Source organism: Sprattus sprattus (genome assembly GCF_963457725.1).
Source record: "Sprattus sprattus genome assembly, chromosome: 2".
Classification (NCBI taxonomy): domain Eukaryota; kingdom Metazoa; phylum Chordata; class Actinopteri; order Clupeiformes; family Clupeidae; genus Sprattus; species Sprattus sprattus.
Genome location: NC_137921.1, coordinates 57,590,567 through 57,612,551, shown reverse-complemented (window position 1 = coordinate 57,612,551; position 21,985 = coordinate 57,590,567). Strand labels below are relative to the sequence as shown.

General features: G+C 41.7%; 2 protein-coding genes across 2 annotated transcripts; both read right to left on the bottom strand.

Moving 5' to 3' along the window:
• Window positions 1-1,756: 1,756 nt before the first annotated feature.
• tmem44 (transmembrane protein 44) lies at window positions 1,757-8,059 on the bottom strand (the record flags this gene model as incomplete). The annotated part of the gene is made up of 10 exons (XM_080860306.1): window positions 1,757-1,849; window positions 3,696-3,836; window positions 4,628-4,732; window positions 5,365-5,502; window positions 5,925-6,095; window positions 6,386-6,472; window positions 6,925-7,085; window positions 7,474-7,564; window positions 7,651-7,780; window positions 7,866-8,059. The coding sequence occupies 10 exons, from the start codon at window positions 8,057-8,059 to the stop codon at window positions 1,757-1,759; spliced, it is 1,311 nt and encodes a 436-aa protein (XP_080716432.1).
• A 692-nt stretch (window positions 8,060-8,751) lies between these two features.
• On the bottom strand, window positions 8,752-10,553 carry cUnh1orf210 (chromosome Un C1orf210 homolog; the record flags this gene model as incomplete). Its single annotated transcript, XM_080832394.1, has 4 exons — window positions 8,752-9,176; window positions 9,254-9,358; window positions 9,446-9,932; window positions 10,443-10,553. The coding sequence occupies 4 exons, from the start codon at window positions 10,551-10,553 to the stop codon at window positions 8,752-8,754; spliced, it is 1,128 nt and encodes a 375-aa protein (XP_080688520.1).
• Between the last annotated feature and the right edge of the window lie 11,432 nt (window positions 10,554-21,985).

Sequence of the window (21,985 nt, the reverse complement as noted above, 5' to 3'; positions counted from 1 at the left end):
TAACCTCAAGCCCTACTGTAGGCTCTCAGAAGCCAACTGCTTAGTAAAGCAAATGGAATGACATCAGAGTTTTTGACATAGGGGTCTATACGCTTGCTTTACTTTCTGCCAAGTCAGGAAATTGTTCACTAAGCATCACCTCTCTTTATTCAGTGTGTACACAAAGGCAGTGAGCGTAAGTTAAGATGTAAAACTTTTGAACTTTTGCTTGGGGTACCAAGACAAAGTTCATCAAAAGCAGCAAAGTGACTGTAGGGAGTCAGACAACAAAGGCTATAGCCTACTTCCAAATACACAGACATGGAACAAGAATCACTGCATATTAATAATGCTCGACATCGTAGATTTACCGTTTGAGAAGTATCTCGACTGACACTAGAAAGGCCATATCATGATCTGGCACAGATAAAGTCAGTCAACGGTAAGTTTAGGGAATACTTATCTGCCCTATTAGTCAGTGGCATGTCACCATGGTGAATGTAATGGCGAAGCAAAGAATGTGCTACAAGACTTGCATCTAATCTGCACATTGTCCTGGTATCAGACTGGAAGGGAAGTCTCGTCAAAGCCCATCTGTTAAAACAAGACTAGGAACCATGCACAATGACTCTAAGCCTCTGAGTTACAAGACAAGACAAGCAGAAGAGAAGGACCTATTACAATGCATAAAAGGAGGGTGGGAGGGCTCTGGTCATCTAGTCTGCCTCTTATCAAGAGTAGCTGAGCTTTTTCCAGTCCAGCCCTGATAAACCAGTCCAGCTATCAAAATAAAGGAAGCGACCCCTTGACTTTGACAGACTGTAAGTGGACGTACTCTTACTTTATTGGGGCAGGCAATGTGACACCTCCCTCCATTTGTCACTATTTAGTGCCAACTACACAAAACAGTGAGCGATAGTTTTTTTTTTTTTTTTGGTGCCATCCCATCAATCAGTGGTTTGGCTGAGAGGAAGGAAACCACGCCTGGAGCCAACGAGAGTGAAAGGGGAGTGTTGAACAAACGAGCTGCGTTGACGCACCCACTGGCGAGCCGGATCGGTTTCGGTCTGAGCCACCTAGATTTGGTGCTACTGGGACTCAAAGCTGCCGTAAGCAACATTATCAGTTTTTGAAAAATGCCAGTCTTGACCGGACTTGACCAGGCAAGAATAATTGGCAGGCTGGGATGTCACTGTTTGGTCAATACAGCTAAACCGTGTAAAACGTTTGAGTTGCTGATTGGAGCCCTACAGAGTTCAACGTGATGTAAATAAAGTCTAAGTAGCCTATGTGAAAACCTGTCTTTTACAGCAGCATTCAAAGAGCTACGTTTATTGTGAATAAGTTATAGCCCTGTATGCCTCAACACCCAGTATATAGAATGTATGAATTGAGAGAGTTTGTCCTTATTTGGAAACTCAGCTCCCAACTTAATAAATCCGTGGCCGGTGGATCAATGTTACAAAAACACATCTAATCACATTTTAGTATGTTCTTGCAATTCAAATACACCAATAAAGCATTGGAAAACTGATTGTGATTGGTTTTATTATGTGATGTGATTATGTGACAATCTAAGGCGGTTTTCTGCTGACGTTAGATACCGTGCTTGGTCATAAACTGCTGTGTTGGTCAGCAAGAGCTCTGCAGTCATTTCTCAGAGCAGAAATGTGGTCTTATGACAGTCAGTCGGTCCATGCAGCCATCTTGTTGGCCAGACCCTTGTCACAATAGCAGAAGTGAGCACCTGACTGGGTGCTGGTTTTCAGGCTCGGCGTCACCATCTACTGCTGCAGCTGTAAGCTTCTCCACCATCCTTCTCCTGTGAAACCTTGTACCACTGCACTGAAGCCGCCTCTTCAAAATCCCACTGTGCAGAAGAGATCAGTTTGAGTAAAGATTGTACAGAACGGTCAGACATGTACCAATAAAGTGTTGTTTTCAGTAGAAATGTGTTCCAACATACATAACGTACAATAAATTCAAACACTCTACACAAGGCTCTAAAACAAGACTCTCACTGGGATTAGTTGTGGGTTAAATTTATAAAGTACAGAACATAGGTAAACTGGATGTCTGCCAACTGGACATTTGCCCACCTTTACAAAAGAGGTGTTCAGATACGGTCATCTAGATGAGTGCCACACTTAATGGAGCACAAGCTCATGTCTAGACAGTCACTTCCTTTGAAAGGCAGTCATCATAATCTCTTTGTAACGCTGCTCTCCAGAGACAAGGTTAAATTACTCCCAAAAATAGCAAACAGGGAGTCCTATTCCCCATGGGCTGGGTCACCATTTTGTACAGCATCCGAACAAAGGGGGTCCAGCCCTGGACCATAATCACAACATCTAACAGAAGAACAATTGAGTCACTTCACCGTCCCACTAAAGCCCAAATGAGACTGCTCAAGACAAGTGACAAAGAAATTATTTGTTATGGGACTAGGTAACTCAAGTTGAATGATCAAAGTGACTAACACTAACAGTACAAGTCTCCGTTTTAATTCCAGGTGAACTAACAAATATTGTATTGTTTGACAACTCTAAATAGTAAATGATAATCACATTCGTCCAATGACTAGCACAAGCTTAAGAGAGAGATCTGGGGGAGCATAAATTAAAGTGCTGCTGAATCCAGGCCTGAAGACCTGACAGTATAAGAGAATGAAACATCTCTCCATCTGTCAACCTGTAGAAAGTTGTGTAAATTATGTAAGAGTAAACACCTTCCTCGTTACTGGTCTTCTGCAGTACATTTTTTTAAACTACTAAGCAGAAATACAAATTAGAAAAGTAAAATAGTTGTCATTAAAAGTTGGAGCATGACAGACAAACTGACATTATGCCACATTCTTAGCCACACTTTTGTTTGTAGGAGGCTCACATGCTTTGCCTCTTCCTGTTTAGTGAACTGCAATTGTAAGCACTCCAAATTCTTTTGCCTTTGTTTCTAATTAAATGACATCCTCCATCACTGGCTTTCTCAGGGAGTCAATAAGAAAGCTCTTGGCATGATCAGAGCGATGAAGAGAGTTTCACTGTTTCATTACCAAGGAAAGCCTCCATGGCAAAATCTCACAACAGATTCACAAACAAAATTGAATATTATGACAAATACATAAAGACACCTTAAGGGATTTAGTCTTAAATCTGTGAGCAGTCCTAAACTACAGATCTCTTCTGTACAGTTGATGACATGTCAGGGCACAAGACTGTATTATACATGAATTTTCTACACTTTATCGCCATCTATTGGTAAAATGAATACTTGCAGCCAAATATTTCAACCACAATATTATGGTGATTTCATTGTGGAAATATCTTAATCTCTTAAACTAACAATAGTAAACTTGACATGGTTTGGTAAACAGATAATTTTTCCATATGTTATTCATTCTATGCATCTTCAAGCTTTATTTCAGTCAATTTTACATTGGTTTACATTTTAAAGATTTATTTTGGGGCTTTTTGGCTTTAATCAGATAGGATAGTGAAGGTTTGACAGGATATGAGCTGGAGAGAAGAGTCGGGGAGTGGGACCTCGGGTTGGATTGGAACCCGTGTCCCCATGGGTGTTCAAGCCCGTACATGGCCAGGGCTGCTGCTTGCGCCACAGCTCACCCATTTGTTTACATTTTAGACCAGAAAAAAAGTGGCTAAGAGAATGCATTCACCGTTGCCTGGTAACTGCCTGGTGAGGAAATGGCTGCTAACCTCTAGGTCAGAATTCAGAGAGGAATCTGAAGAGCTTCCCGAGGAACAGGTTTCATCAACTCTCAGCACCTTTACAGTCGTCTTCAGAGGCTCACTCTTAGACTGACCCTTATTGGAGATCCGCACTTCCTTCAGACACACCTGCAGTGCAAACAAGAGTCAGGTGCTGAAACAGGCTATGGAATGGCAATGAAATTGCTAAGATAATTATCCTCTTCGCATATTATATATATACAAATGTAGATATGATCTTTTTCTGTGTACATAATGTCAATTTGTACTTTGTTTAGGCCATATTAATACACATATTTTTTATAATTTGTTGTTCTCATTCATATAATCTACATATATCTTTTGTATTCATTGCAATCTCACATATCCTGCATCATGTCAGATGGTGGCTGTGAGTTTGGCATCATGTATCAGCTGTGTAATATTCATAAGCTCATGAGTAATAAGTGTCTCTGTGACAAAACTGTGAAGTAACTCCTCCTACAGGAGAGAACAAGGAACACTATCTGTAACATCCGACCAGTCCTCCTCTACTGTTACCATTCAATCTGACACATAAACTACAGATTCTTGTCTCATTGTGAGATATGTTGTTCTTCATTTAAAAAAAATATTTCACAAGTCTACAAGTCTACACCAATAGACTAAATGTGTTCTTTACTGCTTTTAATTTACCTTGAAGCTGATGCAGCAATGTAATATTGTCATATAGTTGAGATATGACCTCCATTTAATGACACGATAAAGAACAGCACACAATCATGCTGGTTTTATTTTACAGCCCCTCCCCTCACTAAATATCCCAGACAGTGCTTCTGTTACACAGTGAACACATGGTGGTCCCCATCCTGTTGTACAAAAACTTCACAGGAACATTTTGTCCTGGTCCAGAGTTTGAGTTTGGTTATACACAGGCTGACCTTGCGTACAGGCAGAATGTTGACATCCATGTAGCAGCCCATGTCTGTCCTCTTATGTAGAGTCCTGTTAGCTGGTGGGGAAAGTGGAGATGCACCCTCTTTGTCCTGGAAGCCAAACCATTTAAACAATCAGAAACATCTTTCCGTGGCTCAAACTGCGGAAGGCATGACGGCTGAATAAATCTGTGTCATTATTAAATAACATTTGTCAGAAAACTGTGAGAATAAGTTAGCTGGGGAAGCACTGTGGCGCAAACAGTAGCCCCGACCGACCACATTTGGGCATGATGCCCATGGAGGACACAGGTTCGAATCCGGCCTGATGTCATTTCTCCTGGCCACTCTCCACCTCTTCTCCCTCTCATTTCCTGTCCCACTCGTCACTAAACTATCGATTAAAGGCCAAAAAGCCCAAAAATGAATGTTTAAAAAAAGAATAAGTTAACTGGATTTGTTTATTGATGAAAATTACATGGTAGTAAGCTTGGTTTTGGCAGGCTGGATCTACTGCTACACCCCACCCCCCTCAAACTCAAGACGGGGGTATGGAGGTGACCGAACAAGAATCATGCAGCACTGCTGCTGCTTGGCCTCTAGGTGTGGATGTGAATTATAAACAAGACAATGTTGGGGATGCAGGAAAGGTTTGTCCCAGAAAACCAATCAGCAAGTGCCACTTACAAGTTACCTGACAGGCATTGGGAATAGATATACAGGGTCATTAGGTGGGGATTTACCTGGAGTTTCCTGTGAGCTTTCCCTGCGTGGTTGCCTCCGACAGAGGTGCCCCCTAACAAAGCCACTGTGTCTGAGCTGAGAGATCTCACAGTCTGAGTATGGACACAACGCTCTCTGCTGAGGGAGAAGACCAGGATCTGATGGGTCAGAGGATAAGGCACTTAAGCAACCCAGGCAGAGTCTCATTTTAGTTTAATAGTTTCATTGTGAATTATGGCAGAGTGAATAGGAATTGTGGCATTGGTAAGGTTCACGTTCGTGACAATGAGGGACCATTACACTGGACAGTTACAATCAGCAGTGAGTCTGGATGCATCTGAACTACTGTCTGATAGGTAAACTTACGTTCATTTAAGGCATTTGGGGGTGAAAAACATTACTATTACTACTGACTACCTAAAGGTCAAAGAAAAGAAAATAGTGTTTGAGCAACACTGTTCAACTTAATCACTAAGACAGGTGAAAGGGAGATGGGTCATATTTATTGCAAAATGAAGTAAAGCTTTCTCTATTCTATTTAACATCATTAATACATTTTGTGATGAGGAGCAAAGGATACAAGGAGTTCCAAGACTCCCCAACAGACTGAAGACATAATCCATGGCAGGGCTTTGACCACGAATGCAAGTCTTGTGTCATGAACCAAGATGGCTGTGGTATAAAGGGCACCAGCCACAGCATACAGAATCCCAACAACAGCATGGACGGTTCCTCTTCGCTTTCTGTTGTACTAGGAAGTTGTAGTTTTTGTCAAAGTAAAACAAATTGAAAAGGAAGATGTTTGAATGACATCTCAAGATACACCTCTTAAATACTTTATTTACAACACAGATGTGATGGACCACATAATCCATATATTCTCATAATTCTACTTTTTTTAACAAATGATTCTGAAATGAATGCCGGTAACACTAATTATACAGGTGACCTTCTGAAACTAGCTAACCATAGCTATACACTATATAGCTGTTTCCCAGTCAGTCAATGAAATTTTGGGATGTCAGATTTTCTTTTACTTACAGCTTTCAAAATAGCTGGAAAGCGTGAGGTCCAGCTGATCACAAAACTGAGCAGACCAAGTGTGTAGCCCAGGAGCTCCAGTCTGTCCTTTATCACAAGAAATATTCAAATCCAACTATTGCCTAGCAATGGCACATTGACCTTCTTTGCATAGTTAAGCTGGACATGAAAATATGACCAGTAAGTGTTGATATATCTGAATACAGTTAATCAACTGTAGACAGTCACTGGTGTTTAAAAACTAGTATAGCTTTTTAGACATACAGTACACTGTTTTGAGCTGTGTAAAACAGCATGGTGAACATTTTATCCTTTGAAGATTAGTTCAGTACTACTACATCACATATCCTAATGCTTCAGCAACCCAGGAGAAGTTCATCAGTCTACCAAAACCATCCCAGTCTTTTGGATTCAGGTTGGAGCTAAGTAGGTACACACATTGTAGGGCCAAGGCCACTTATAAAAGGGTACTGATGCATTTTCTGACCTCTATACAAGTATTTATGTATTATGAATGATGCATTTCATATGACACTCACGTGAACAAAAGCCCCTAGAAGTCTTCGCCTACTTGGGGTTGTGTCTGGGTGGACATCACTGACAGTCAGGTGAATTCCCCATCCAGCCATGATTAGCAGGAGACACACACTCAACATGTTCTGTCTCCTCCTCCTCCTCCTCTTCATCATCATCCTCTCTCCTTATCATACAGTAAATGCTCTATCTTATAGTATGTTTGCGTATCTATTGCAATTCAACACTCTAGGTCCAAGTTGTGGACATCATCCATCATCATTTCGGTTGGATTGCGTATGAACACATTTCAACTGTTTAACATTTTGAAAGTAATTTTAAAGATGTTCCTACATCATTGACTTGGTGATGACTAAGCCAATATATGGTCCTCGCAATCAACTGCACAGTCTGTGGATCTAGTAAAATATACTGAACTTGACATTGATATGTTTGTGTAAGAGAGGGTGTACTACTTTCATTATTTGTTAGTTTACATATCACATATTTGCCTTTAAGGAGGCTACCAAACAAAATGAGACAAATAGCTCAATGGTGTTCTGTAAATGACTTACCTTTTTTCGAGTGAAAGAACAAACACACAGGGAGCAAGACAGCTAAGAAAGAAACCACATCCAAAGCAGCCCAAAACGCACCCATTATGACCTGTATGTAAACCAAAGACAATTTTGAAACTTAATCGCAAAAACTAAAGTAACATCTTCAATGTATTATTAAGCAAGACCTCTCACCTGAAAAGCCAACTGCTTGGAAAGAGACGCTCCAAAACTATGGCACAAATTGCCAAGAAAACAATAAGCGGCGCAGGTGGCAGCATCGGCCGTCATTTGCTTTCTCAAACAGCATCTCTGGTATATCAGACTATAGAAAAGAGTAGTATATAAATAAATAGGGGGATCAGTTCAAATATCCTATGACGGATGTATATTTACTACAGTCTACTCACAGCAAACATGCGACGACTGACAAAATTGCAGACAGAGCGCAGAGTCCATACGAGATACAAACTTTCTCTCTGTTGTTGAAGCAGCTGACATTTATATCGTGGATAAACCAAGATGTTGACTGAAAAAGAACTGCTCCGTTTTTTCCCCGCACGCGATCAGTTTCTGCGTCTGTCAAAAACACAACCAGAAACATTGCTGCAAGTTGCAAGTCAAGTTTTCTCTCGAGTCTTGCAGTATGACTTCCTCGAAGCGATTTGATCCGTTTGAATCAACAAGAATCGGTTCCCTGGAACTTGATAATGACAAATGGGCGAATAGCAAACTGATCAGAGACAGAAAGGTAAGTTTGAGTAAGGCACAGGGTGTATGTTCAAAGGACACCTGAAGCACAACTCAAATGTGTAGCACATTTATGAGTGAATGTTTCACAAACGATAGCATTCTGTTACCAAACCAAAGTGGGGGGGTCGACGACAACGTAAAGGAGGTCAAACATGGTAAAAAAAAAAAAAAAACAATGTTCTTTAGAAGCATGTGGCATGAAATGAAGATGACAACAGGAAAATATTTTATTCAATGCTGGAGTGAAAAATAAATTCCACAATCAATCAATCCAACTATTTACAAGGGAGTGCACAGTTAAAGTCACAGTAGCAATCAAAGGTTCATTTGTACAGTTTCAGGTCAGGACTTCATTCAATTTAGTACTGTTGGTCATTCAGTGGCGGTGTGGTTTATGGCAGCTTAAAATAGTTACACCTACAAAGTGTGCTTCCTAATATGTATGATTATGTGAGTTACATAAATGTACCATGGATTTTGGTGTGTAACTTTTTGGTCCTTCCCCAAATTTTTCTCCAATCTTTTTCTGCCAGTCAAAAATCCTTATCCAATGGTGAACTCCAGCTCATCCTCCTCCTCCTCATCATCCTCTTCCTCTTCCTCTCTCTCCTGGTGCTCTAGTGCTCTTGACGCCCTCTCCCTCTCACTTGGCTGGATGTAATTGTCCTCAATGAAACCATCATCATCTTCCTCAACCCCATCCTCTTCATCTTCATCATTATCTCCTATTCCGTTTGATATAGTGGCTGCACCCCCTCGTGGGGCAAAACCCACCTCATACACTTCTGGATCATACTGGCTTACTGAATCAGAGTTAGTGAGCCGTGAGTGACGATAGCTTGACACGTACCGGTGGAGGAGTTTGCATTTGGCCAGCACAGCAACAGCAATGGACAGTGTAATGGCTGTTACCAGCACTCCCAATAGGAGCTTCCAGTTGTGAGCAGGAACGCGACCACTAGTAGTATCTGTTGGTAAAAAGGTGACGTCACCCACAGTTTTATATAGCACATTGTAGTTAGTGTATTAAGAGGTGAATGCTCACCATTGAAGGTCGTGGTTGGAGTTGGAGAGGTTATGATAGGGAAGGGATCTTCAGCTAGTAGTTTTCTGTGGTTTAGTTTACCACTGATATGTTTTCCCTCAAACCCTGAGAGTTATGCATAAAACAAACAGTTATCACACAAATACTTGAGTTCAACATGCTGTTGTCTTAGGTGCAGGGAATAGCACAAACCTTCATGAATGTGCTCATGAACATGGGGGTTTGAGCCTTTGAATATGAACGCTCTTCTCGCTCCCTTTGGCCCGTCATATGGTGGAGAACTCAGACGAGGGTTGCCTTGTAGGTCCAGGAAGGATAGGACACCTGTAAGTTCCTTTAAGGCGGTAGCCACTGAACCTTGCAGCCTGTTGTGACCTAGAAAAAGCTTCTGCAGCCTGGGCAAGCCTCCAAAGGCTTCACTCTCCAATTCAGCCATCTGGCACCTGCTGAGGTCCAGGACTTCCAGAGATGGGAGGCTGCTGAGAGAACCTCTGACCAGTAGGGGGAGGTAGTTAGCTGACAGATTCAGGTGGACCAGATTCTCAAACCTCTGCAATGCTGTCAGGGTCTCAGGATGGCTGAGGTTTAAGTCATTGTGTGATAGGTCCAATTTGGTCACATTGGTCCATATTTCTTTTGGAATCTTTGTGAGCTTCTTCTGACTGCAGTGGAATGATGCCTGAATTGCATATAGGAGGGGGAAAGTATCCCCGTTTACACATTATTGTTAAACTTTCTGTAACATCAGAAGAACATCTATGAAACTGTCCAGGAAGTCAACCATATACTATAAAAACACAATAGTTTCGCTAATTTTTTTATCCTAACTTTCAATGTTTTAAAATCCATTTATAGACTACAAACTTTGAAAGAGAGTAAACCATACTTTGTGGTTGATGCAATCATTCATTGACGAAATAATTCATTAAAATATATATATATATCAAGCAACATAAAATTATTATTCTGGATACTTTTATAGGGACCAAAAGGACTTGCGTTAAGAATGCCACAATGCAATCATTTCACACAATAAGGTCCTATGACACATTAGACAAGGCCTTGCTCCAGCATTGGCTTGTCATCAACAACAGGAAATTTGTGCCTACAAACAGGATGTTCCCAGTCCTGTTTTCCACTATGTGGCCTGGAGAACAAAAGAAGCAAAAAAGTGATGTTTTCCACACACCTTGCTTGAGTTCACCGCGCAGGGGCCCACGATGAGGAGAGAGTGGCCTGTGGCCGTGCCACAGACACATAGGAGCAGAGACACACAGAGAAGGTGACCCGGTGAAGCCATCCTCCCCCTGTTTCCTGTCAGAAAAAAAATCAAAGTTTAAGCAAAGATAACAAATACCAATCAGACTAATGATGATTGCCTCTGTCTGTGGACTGGATATGCAGTCACTGTGAGCTAAAGATTTTCCATAACATACCTGATAGGGTCAGCGTCTCAGTTAGCCAGCATTTTTTTAATTCAATTCCCATTGTCTTTCTATAGAGCTGCACAGCTTGATCTAGCTTGTGTTCACAACGGGTCCAGTTTCATGCTGGATCTATTTGATCTACTCTCGTCAACCTACACCCTCTGAATGACGGGAAATACATTTTTCATTTTCTGTTTTCTGTTCTGGTCTGTAAAATGACTTGCATTTTCTATTTAATTTTTCAAATAACATCAGATTAACTCGTTATAATTGTATTACAGAGTTCAAGAACATAGTTCAAACTTACCAGGTGATGCCGTAATAAACCAATAAAGTTCCCATTATATAATGAAATTAGTGCTGTCAAACGATTAATCGCGATGAATCGCATTTTTGTCATAGTTAACTCAAAATTAATCGCGATTAATCGCAAATTTGTATCTATTCTAAATGTCCCTTCAATAATATTTGTATCATGGAAAAGTGGATTGGCTTGCTTTATGCAATGTTTTATTTTATTGAAAAACAACATTGCCAAACAGGGCGGTACAAAATTAAATTATAAAGAGCACAATTCAGATAAACAAGTACTTAGCCTATAGTGCAGTTAAACCATGGCCTAATATTTTCTTTTTTTCAGGTTTACTGTGAACATAGAAGTCAGGCCTCTTATTTCAAAAACAATGATCTGTAACAGTTAGGTTACCAATAAAAGGTAAGCCTACTACTTCTGTGCTTTCAGCTAGCTGCCTGTTGACATTTTCAGACAACAGTGAAGCTCGCTTCTTTTGCACAGCACAACTTTTAAAGGTAAACTTTCTATTCAGAAGCTTATTGTCATCCATTTCGCCGTAACGCGCTCACCATTCACTCAAACCGTAAAGTTAGCCTACTACACAGTTTGCGAGGCCAAAAAGAAAGTTTATCTAAAAAAATGAAAAAAATGAACAACGCGTTAATCGCACGTTCAAAAAATGTACCGCGTTAAATTGAGTTTGCGTTAACGCCGTTAATAACGCGTTAAACTGACAGCACTAAATGAAATCAATACAGAATACACTTTACAATATGGAAAAAAAACATTGTAAAAACATTGTAGAAAATCTGTCTCTAAGAAGTTGTGGCCATTAACTTGTGGAAAATGTTGACAATGTGTTGCTCTGTTAGCTTAATCTGTTTAAGGTAATCCAAGGTAATTTCAGTTTAATTCCTTTTACATTTTATTCCTTTGAAATAGAACTGGTCCATGACTTTGTAACAGTGTGTTCAAGTGGAATAATGTTAGGAGCGACACAGTAAATCAAGTTCGTTATGAAGACGTGTCAGCAATATGTATACAAATATATCAAATAAATTAACTGCTTTCGTAGGAGTGGAAATTTGAAACTCATATATGCGTATGACTTAGTTATGATCTTGGGATGTTTTCAGGTCTAGGTTCAGGGTAAGAAATGATAATGCCAATGCTATTGTTTTTAAAGGGGAAAATGTTCACTGTTCACACTTCACACTTTTCACACTGTTCACACTTCACAATGTTCACACTGTTCACTAGCATTTTGACTTGGATAAAGTCATGGTGAGAACATCCTCCTCCAATGTCCACCTGTGGTCTCGTGCTTTGCCTAGTGCAAGCTGCTCATTGACTGTAGTGGTGTGCTGAGCGCGTTGACAGACTATAATGCCCTGAGTCTCCCATAGGTCTGTGTGTACGTTAGTGCCCCGGTCCTGCAGACCCCTCTTGGCACTGGAGCCATGTTCCATCGAGGGGCCTGCTCTGTTGTTAGACCTCTTCCCCTCTCTGCCTCCTGCTATTGAGTTCTGCATTGTTGGCTGTAAACACTCGTTAGGGTCCCCCATTATCTCTTCCTGTCCCCGCTCGGCTCAGAGGCACAACAACACATCACGCTGTGCCCTGCAGCCTAAAGGTGGAGTATAGTAGGGGTGTGTGTGTGTGTGTGTGTGTGTGTGTGTGTGTGTTTGTGTGTGCAGGGACGTGTCCAGATAGTACTGGGGACGGGGGGGACATGTCCCCCCAAGATTCATAGTGACCCTGATCCGTCCCCACCACTCTCCCTACGTAAATAACGTCTAAAAAATGTTAGCATCCCCCCCAGTTCAAAAATCCCATCTGTACCGCTGTGTGTGTGTGTGTGTGTGTGTGTGTGTGTGTGTGTGTGTGTGTGTGTGTGTGTGTGTGTGTGTGTGTGTGTGTGTGTGTGTGTGTGTGTGTGTGTGTGTGTGTGTGTGTGTGTGTGTGTGTGTGTGTGTGTGTGTGTTTGTGCCTGTGTGTGCATGCATTGGCAGTCGTGCTTTTATGTTATTTCATGTGAACGTCCACATACAGACGTTCCAGTTTGTGTGTTTGTGCACTTTGTGTCTATCATTGTGTTGTAATATGTTTAATATACAGAAAGTGTAAGTACATTGTGTGTCCTAGTGTGCACACAGTCATGTCTGCAAGCTTATTTATGGGTGCATCATACTTATACAGAGCTTTAAAAGTACTGACGCACTGTCCTCCCTGTACATTTACATTTAGTAATTTAGCAGAGGCTTTTGTCCAAAGCGACGTACAGTAAGCATCATCCCCCCCACCACAGAAAAACTTCAGACACCCAGTGCCTTATCTCACCTTGACCAGCTGCTACTCAGAGTGGGGAGTTTAATGCATTCTCCAGGCTTCTCTAGTCTGAAGGCAAGTGCGGAAATCTCATACAAAGAGTCCTTCACTTGACCCCCATGTCCAGACTTAGTGCTCAAGCCAAACAGTACCTCCCTCCCCCCCCCCCCCCCCCCCATTTAGATATACTGTCTGTTGTCTTTGTTTTCAATCTCAGGTAGCTAACGTGATATTAGCGTATTTACAAATCATCATAGAGAGGGTTCTGTTCCCACCATGTTATGTCACACACTGAAATAAGAAAAACAGAGATATATTCAACTGTTTTATGGTTTCCAATTTGGAATGCAATTAACACAATACATTCTGTCTGTGTATTGACAGTGTTTTTTGAGCAGTTACATTACGCCTAGTTTTCACCCTCAAGCACATCAGATGTTGTTTCCCCATGCAGCAGTAGGGCCAAGTAGACAGGTGCAGATAATGATTACATGCTAAATGTAGTCAGAAACAGACAGAGGACAGAAAAACAGGTCATGTGCTGTGTCTTACCTTTGGTTGTTACTGTGAAGTTATTATAAACAGCCCCATGAAGAACCAGCTCTGTATTCCTTTCTGAGTTCAAACTACAATGAGAAGAAAGATCACGTTAGGTGCAGCTACCTGCTCTTATTTGGGGTCAAAACAGACAGGCATACACAGAGCTATACGGGTTAGACTAAATGTAGCAGAACACAAACACAGACACAGAGATGAAGTCCTGATTGTGCCTGTTCACCTCTCATATAGTCACAGCTGTTTAGTACTCTATACAGCTATAATTTGAAATGATTATGTAATGTAATGATTCATAATTGATATCTGAAATCTAATGCTAGAGTTCAGCAAATGTATACAACCCAATGCAGTTGTACCTCTGCTAAGGACATTTTGAACAAACTTACACCTGAACGAATGAAAGGTATGAATTCTGGGTAATCACACTGTACGCCAAGTACAAAGTTCAGTTCCATACACCGGAAACATTGTTGGAATGACATCTTACCAGGAATCTGAAGTTGTTTTGTCCAACAGTTCCAACAAAATAGAGCTACTTCCAACTGTATGGTAAAGTAGAACTAGTTGTTCTTCTTGACGAGAGGAAAGCTACAGCCATGTTGTGTCGAGGCTGAATGTGTTGTGTCTTTAAATTGGTATTGGCCCATAGAATGGTTAATGAGTAACTGGGTAACCAAATAACCCATTCCCTATTTGTCTTTGTACTTTGACTTAACCCAATCATGTTCAGAGGAGATTAACATGTCAACAATTCTTTTTTAGGGAGAACAAAAGAGAGAGAGAAAAGCTACGAATGATCTTATTACTTGAAGATTGTTTTGTGAAGACTATTTAAGAATGAAATCAGCTGGGCTGTGCATTCGTGCTAAAATAAACCTTATCAACATGAACTTGTTATTCCAATACCGGTTTGTGTTCTAAATGATACTTGGAATTGGGACACTGAAGTACTTGCTGGTGTGAAGGTGACCCAAAGCAGTGGCCATGAAGAAAATAAGGAGATCTTCTGAAAACAATGGAGTCATTTCCTGACTCTCTCTCTCTCTCTGTCTCTCTCTCCCTCTCTCTCCATTTGTGCGTGTGTGTGCGTGTGCGTGTGTGTGTGTGTGTGTGTGTGTGTGTGTGTGTGAGTGTGTGTGTGTTTGTGTGAAAGTTACCAACCTGTCAAGTTGCACTAGTCTAGTCTAGGGTGAGGCTACTGAGGATTACACAAGGAATGGGATTGAGTTGTTTTTTCACATTTACCCCTTGACTATGGAACATCTTGATCTGTTTTATTTGTTTATACATTTCTATTTTGTATTAATATGTAGATTTTGTTTCTACCCATAATGACTAAAGCAACTTATGTTCCATTCATAGCTTCCTGCTAATCTTTAATTATATCACATTCATTTTGTTTTATTTGAAGTTTCCTTTCCTTTAGTTTTGCACTCTGAACTGGGTGTAATGTTTGCAATTAAGTTTAATTCATCATCATCATCTCAATGACTATAGTTGTTGTTATTAATCATGGTGATGTGTGTGTGTGTGCTTATTGTTTCAGATGTGACAGACATGGCTGTAGGATTTGCTGGCATGGAAAGGATCACGGGCCTCCACAAAGACAGCTGCAGTAACCTCACTCTGTTGGTCAGGAAAAACAACTTGACACAAGAACAATAGCCATGGAGCCAGCAACGTCTGCTTGCTCAAGATGCTAGTGTTTGGAACATCATACCCTATTTAGAGATTCAAACTATCTGTCTTCATATCCCTCATCTTTTTTTTCTTACTCTCATTCTCTCTCTCTCTAACCTTTTCTGTATCTCTGTCTTTGGCACACACACACACACACACACACACACACACACACACACACACACACACACACACACACACACACACACACACACACACACACACACACACACACACACACACACACACACACACACACACACACACATACAATCACAGGGTGCTAAGATTCTGATTATTTTACATCTACAAAGTACAGTGACTTATAAGCATCTCAACATTCCTTCCATTTTGAAACGGGAACTACCAACATCCACACCGCACTGAAAACCAGATGTGTTTTGTTCAGGTGGTATTTCAGTGATTTTTATCTCAGCACTGTTTAGTTTGGCTCATGAGTGTGTGAACAAGAGGGTTATGACAACAAGCTCAATAGGATGTAAAAAAGGCTATGTAGTGAAGAAGTCTGTTCCCTCCAGGACTGAGCTGTGGGTCTGGGTGAAGATACCTGCCCCTTGTTTTGCTCTGATCTGCTTAACACAGTTGATGAAAGCAAAATAGGATGAACAACATCAAGCACTGCATTAACAAATTCATACAAATGACATGAACCTATGGATATGGTGACATATTGCAATACATTTTATAATCAGTTTTTACTTTTTCTTGTTATAAAGAATTTGATTTTGAATGTATTGTGTATGTGATCAGGGGACTTTCTGCAAATGCCTTCTAACTTAATTTAATAACCATCATTATCTCTCAAATCCAATTGACTTATTTGTGTCCACATTGAACAGGTGTGTCATTCAGTAGCTTACAGGGTTATCAAATGGGCACCTTTCTTAACGGTTGTCACAACCTGCAAATACTTAACAGTGACATCTGGTGTCCCAGATTCATTGCCCTTTCCCACCGTACTCCAAAATCTAACAAAGTTTACCCATTAATAACATAACATACATAACAAGCTCAGAACAGCTCAGCTTCCAACACAGAACAGCACAAGCAAGCATGTTTTCTGCCAGCATTAATTATTAATACATTATTATTATTATATTGAACTATATGTTATGTTAGAGGGTGGGGGTGGTTAAATAATTAACAAAAGACCAAGGAGGAGGAAATATTTCTACACTTTTTGGCAGAAAACCTAATAATTGAAAGGACAAGCTAAACAGTAACAAGTTTGACATGGCACTCTTCCAGATTTTCCCAGGGCCAAAGGTCCTCCCAGCATTAACATCAAAACAAAGTCATGTTTCATCTCTGGCACTTATCTCCCATACCTAAAACCTCCTGTGCGTTTCAGCTGAAATGCATGAGGACCCCCTTCTTGTGTAAGCAGTAATGTGCCAAAGCACCCTTCTCTCTGCAGCATTCACACAAATGCATATGTATGGCTGCGTATTTCCATACTGCATCTGCTCATGGGGTGCTTTGTGGAACTCATGTGAAAGAGTAATAGCTTATATACTCAGCACACACTGTGGGAGACACTGGAAGTCACCGTGGAACAGGAGTGCACATTACCATAAAGCAGCACTTTGCACTGATAGAAACTTCTGGTCAAGCCCTAGTGCATGCTGGGCCAGTGGCGTGTGGCCACCACTCCAGCTGCTTTCCAGAGAGGCTTCTGGGATCGCAGCCGCGGGCTGAGCAAACACACAGCAGACAGGAGGCCGGCACAGGACTTCCTGTTTCTGCTGCCCACTGTTTTATTCCCGCTTGGCCCATTTCCTGCTCGTGTATCAGTTCCAGCAGCAACGCTTCCTGATCCACAGGCTCAAGAGGCCGGCAGAGTCCACCGCTGATCTGTTCATCTATCTCTCTCATACATGGTTATGGCAGATTTGACCTCTTCTCTGGCCTTCTCCTTCCGTCCCCTCTCTGATTTGGTTACTGCACAGCCTGCATAGACACCTTTAGTTGTACTATCCTGCCCTGATCTCTCTCTGCCTTGATGCCCTGTCACTGTCAATATAAAACCAGTATGACACGCATCTTTCTGTCTTTTTCTCTTACTTTCTCTCCTTTTTCATTAAAATGTGTTTCAGTGTTTATTTCTGTCATTTATTCATGTCAAATATATTTTTCTTGATCTGTCTTTCTCTCATAAATACACTCTGTTCACAAAACCACACCCATCTCCTGTCCAATATCATAACATCCTGATTGTGGTTCTATTCCTGAGAGACTATGGCTGGTTAAAATATCATCCTCCTGTATGATATAAATAATCAGAAAGGGAAAGTTGTTCTATTCCTGTGGTGATGGCCCAAGCTCTGTTGTTCAAAAGACCACACAGACCCCTATTATCTTCTTCTGTTACTGTAACCACCATGAGTTTGTGTGCCTCAGTTTGACCTCTCATAACACAGAAAGGCCACCTGTTATTTTTCATACAAAATGGCAAGACATTTGAAGACAGTAATCTGTTTGTGATCTTTCGCAATATCTGTTTTCCTTTAAACTACAAAGTAAGTGAACTGGTGTGTTGTTCTAAATATTGTTGTGAAATGATTATTTACTGTTCCGAGGGAAAACGAGCTGTCACGCACTGAGCCAAAAGCTCAATCCCCTCAAAAAAGAAAAGCACCGTTACTAGCAAGTCTGGCAGGAATATGACTCTTTATTATGATGACTACTTCCTTTGAGTAAACAGTGGGATGGGGGCTCATGAGGTTTATGGACATCTTAGTCATCAGCAGACACCTCCCCTACACTCCCCTCTTGTCCACCTCATCACCACAATACTATAGCACATATGTCAGCCTGTAAGGTCCAGCTGTGTTTTTGTGTGTGTGTGGGTGTGTGTGTGCTTGTAAGTATGTGTGTGTGAGTGTGTGTGCGAGCTCCCTAGGGCTGGAGGGGAGAGTAACACAGCACTGGAAATATGTCAAGGGGTCACTATAAGAGGCCATGTTAGCGTTAGTGGGAGCGGCACTTGACCAGGACATGATAGGAAACCTTGCACAGGCCAGTGGCTGACTCAGGGGAACGGTCACACTACACCCGGATGGAGGACTTCCCCCTGGGCAGGCACACCTCATATGTGACAGTACATGGAAACTAGACTGGATACTGACAATATGAGTGAAAAGCCATGCCAGTCTCTGTGGAAACATAATTGCAGAGATAGTCTAACACAACCTAAAGCATCATAAAACTGACAGAGACTTTAAGGGTGCAACAACTCACGTGAGATGACAAGTACAAACCCCAATTTTAGACGAACTATTTTTGGAAATGTCAGACAGGTCTCATGCTCCGTCAAGAGCCTATATACTTCTTTACAAATGTCTTTAGATCCAATGACCAAAGTTATAGGCTTTTTCTCATGTTGCTTGTTGCACCTTTCAATCTTGGCATCTAACATATGAAAAAAGGAAAGAAAGTTCAAGGATGAATCGAGCATGTTTTTCTGTGCACCGTTTGCTTTCTTAGACAAAATTAATCTCATATAAAAACAGATATATTTATTTCACAAGTAATTTCGCTTGCGTAATCAGGATAGGAGCCAACTTTAAATGTCATACTAGCTTTACACATTTTCAACAATATCCACTGCATCTATGGTCTGGAACAATGCTGAGCTAAAGAATATGACTTTAGTGATTCAGTCATTTACATCAGTCTGCTGCATTTTACCCAAAGTCAATCATGTTTCCTTCCAGAATATACAGATTGCTTACAGTTCTTCAACTCACAGTTGTTAACACTGGCAGTTGTCAGTCTACACTTACTTCTGAGGACATTCAGTTGGCAACCTATCAGTCAAACTAATGTTACAAGCATATGTGATATTGTCATATCAATATAGGAAGGATGTTTTTCTATGACCCAGCTACCACATCAAGCGGTAGGACACCATTAATATGTCACTAAGGCAATGATACCATGGAAGCATGGAAGTCAGGGTTTGGGATCACAGAATATCTGCTTGTATCACAGATATTTGGCTGAAGACATTCAAGCTCTTTTCCAGCCAGAAGAGGAGGAAAAGGAAAGAGTGTGGGAAGTGTGGCACCTCTCCTTGACATGCTGGGTAGTTTGGACACTTTCTTTTGTGCGATGTGCTTAGCAGGCACTCTGTGCATGGCTGTAATGTACTGCCTATGGACCCTCTGCGATATGAGTCACATTTGTTGATTTAACCCCTCATTTTCAAGACAATGTATAGGCCATTATGGCAGATTTCCACATGGAATACAGTTTGAACTATGCTATGCAGCACTGTTATAGTTTTTCTTAATTACACTACTATAATTACAGAAATAACAATAATAAAAATTGTAAGATATAATCTAAATATGACTTATGCCTCTATGTTTTACACATGCTAACATATTTATGACTTAATGATCCATGACATATTTAAGAAAATCTAGTAATGCATTTACATAGTCAAAAGTACTTTCACAAGGTTACATTTTACATGGTTTGTCTAATGTACTTCAAAAGCTTTGTGTTTGTCCCTCTCTGTGTAGTGTTTGTATCTGCATGGGACGACGCCTGACAAGAATAACCACGGTAACAATCGAAGGTCAGTGTTGGGAGCTACACGGGAGCGAAGGGAAGTGTTGATCCCCTCGGTGAGTCGGCGTCCCCCAGCCATGAGATCTCCTTTCTTTGTTCTGTCCCTTCCTCCACCCTGCCCCTGTATCCTCCTCACAAGGTCCCTCAGGCCCGCTGCTCATCATCAAAGATCTGTCTCTGTGTCTGTCGCTCGCCTGCTCCGGCCCTCGCTGGCCACTGGCTTGTTTGTTATTCCACGGAGCACTGACGGATTACTCTTACTGAGCCACTTGTATGAAGGGCTGACAGTATTATTCCACTGACTTCAGAATATAACAAGGAGTGAGATGGGGATGAGCGATGGATGGATGGAGAGATGGATGGATAGAGAGATGTTTGTTTGTCAGCTCTCAAACCTTGAGGAGCTTTTCCCGCCACCCTGGCAAGGTGGGAAAGTGAATGCACAGAAATGTGCCCCAGTGTTGTGCGGCAGCTGATGGATGGATTTTCCTGACAGTACACACAGGAGGCCCGACACTTGTTTCCCAAGCTGCCCAGTGTTTTCACCCTCTTTTATCGCGGCAGGGATTTCCTGCAGCCTCCCTGAGGTCTATCGCAGCACCCAGAGCGCTCTGGGTCCCAGGCAGGGTTTCCTCCACGGGGGCCGCTTGTTCCTCCACGGGGGACGCTTGTTCCTCCACTGAGGACCAGTGCGGAGCACCCCCCCCCCCCCCCCCCCCCCCCCCCCTCCCAGTGCGGGGCTCTCACTCGCCCTCCCTCCCTCACACGGAGTGGGTCAGTGCGTGTGGAAGTCTGCCAGTGCTCCTCACAATGGGTGGAAATGGGAATTTAATACAAACTTTCTCACAAGCCTTTCACAACCAAACCCCCAACACACATGCAGAGTAAAAAAAAAGTGCCAAAACAGTGCCAGGGTGTTTTAAGTCCTCTCTTTGGGAGAGAGCACGGCTTAGATTGGAAATATTCTCACAGATTCACAGCTGGACTGTTTAGAAAAACATACAACCAGTTTTTATCAAACTGCAAACCCACATTACGATCATTTATACACAAACACGTCAAACAATAGCAGAACACCATAACTGCAATTGAAACATAAAATAAATATAACTTTAAGAGTATCTGACAACGGTTCAACCTCAAAGATCCCTTTTTCTCAGAGACCTAGCCAGCCATATGCATATTGTCTGCTGACCCCTAAAAGGAAGGCATGTAAAGAGAGAGAGAGAGAGAGAGTAGGACTCGTCTAATGCTAGCCAACAACAGCAAGGAAAAATAATCAACAAGCCCTCCACTCTCATAATAAACTCAACACATGATTACGGCGGGACAACAAAAGGCCTCAGGGACAATAGCTACTGTTGCTTAAAGAGCGTAGCTCTACCCCAGCCAGGACCCCACCCACCCAGACACAGCACACCGCATCTCCACACCCTGTCTCCCCAGGCCCAGGAGCCCAGGGCCAGTGTCTTTGTTGACACAGCATGTGGTGCCTTTCCCCGGGGGCTTCCTCTCCTCCAACTCAGGGCTATCCTCTCTCCACATCGCCTAGCCTAACACCACCGCTGGGGTGCTGAGGGAACACACAGTGTTCAGTCATACCCAGTGTGACCACTTGAGAACCATAAAATATTGACCTGGCTAGTTTTTAAGCTTTTAGTTATTTCCATTGAAATTCCCTACAGTATGTCTGGCATCTTTAAATGTGTGGTATTCTTAGCCATACTGAGCCTAGGTTTACAAAATGGATTGCTCTGTGCAATGTTCATTAGAGAGAAAAGTATTCTCAAGATATCAAACGGTGTGAGTTTTGAGTGACACATATATTTGATCCGATGTATTCAG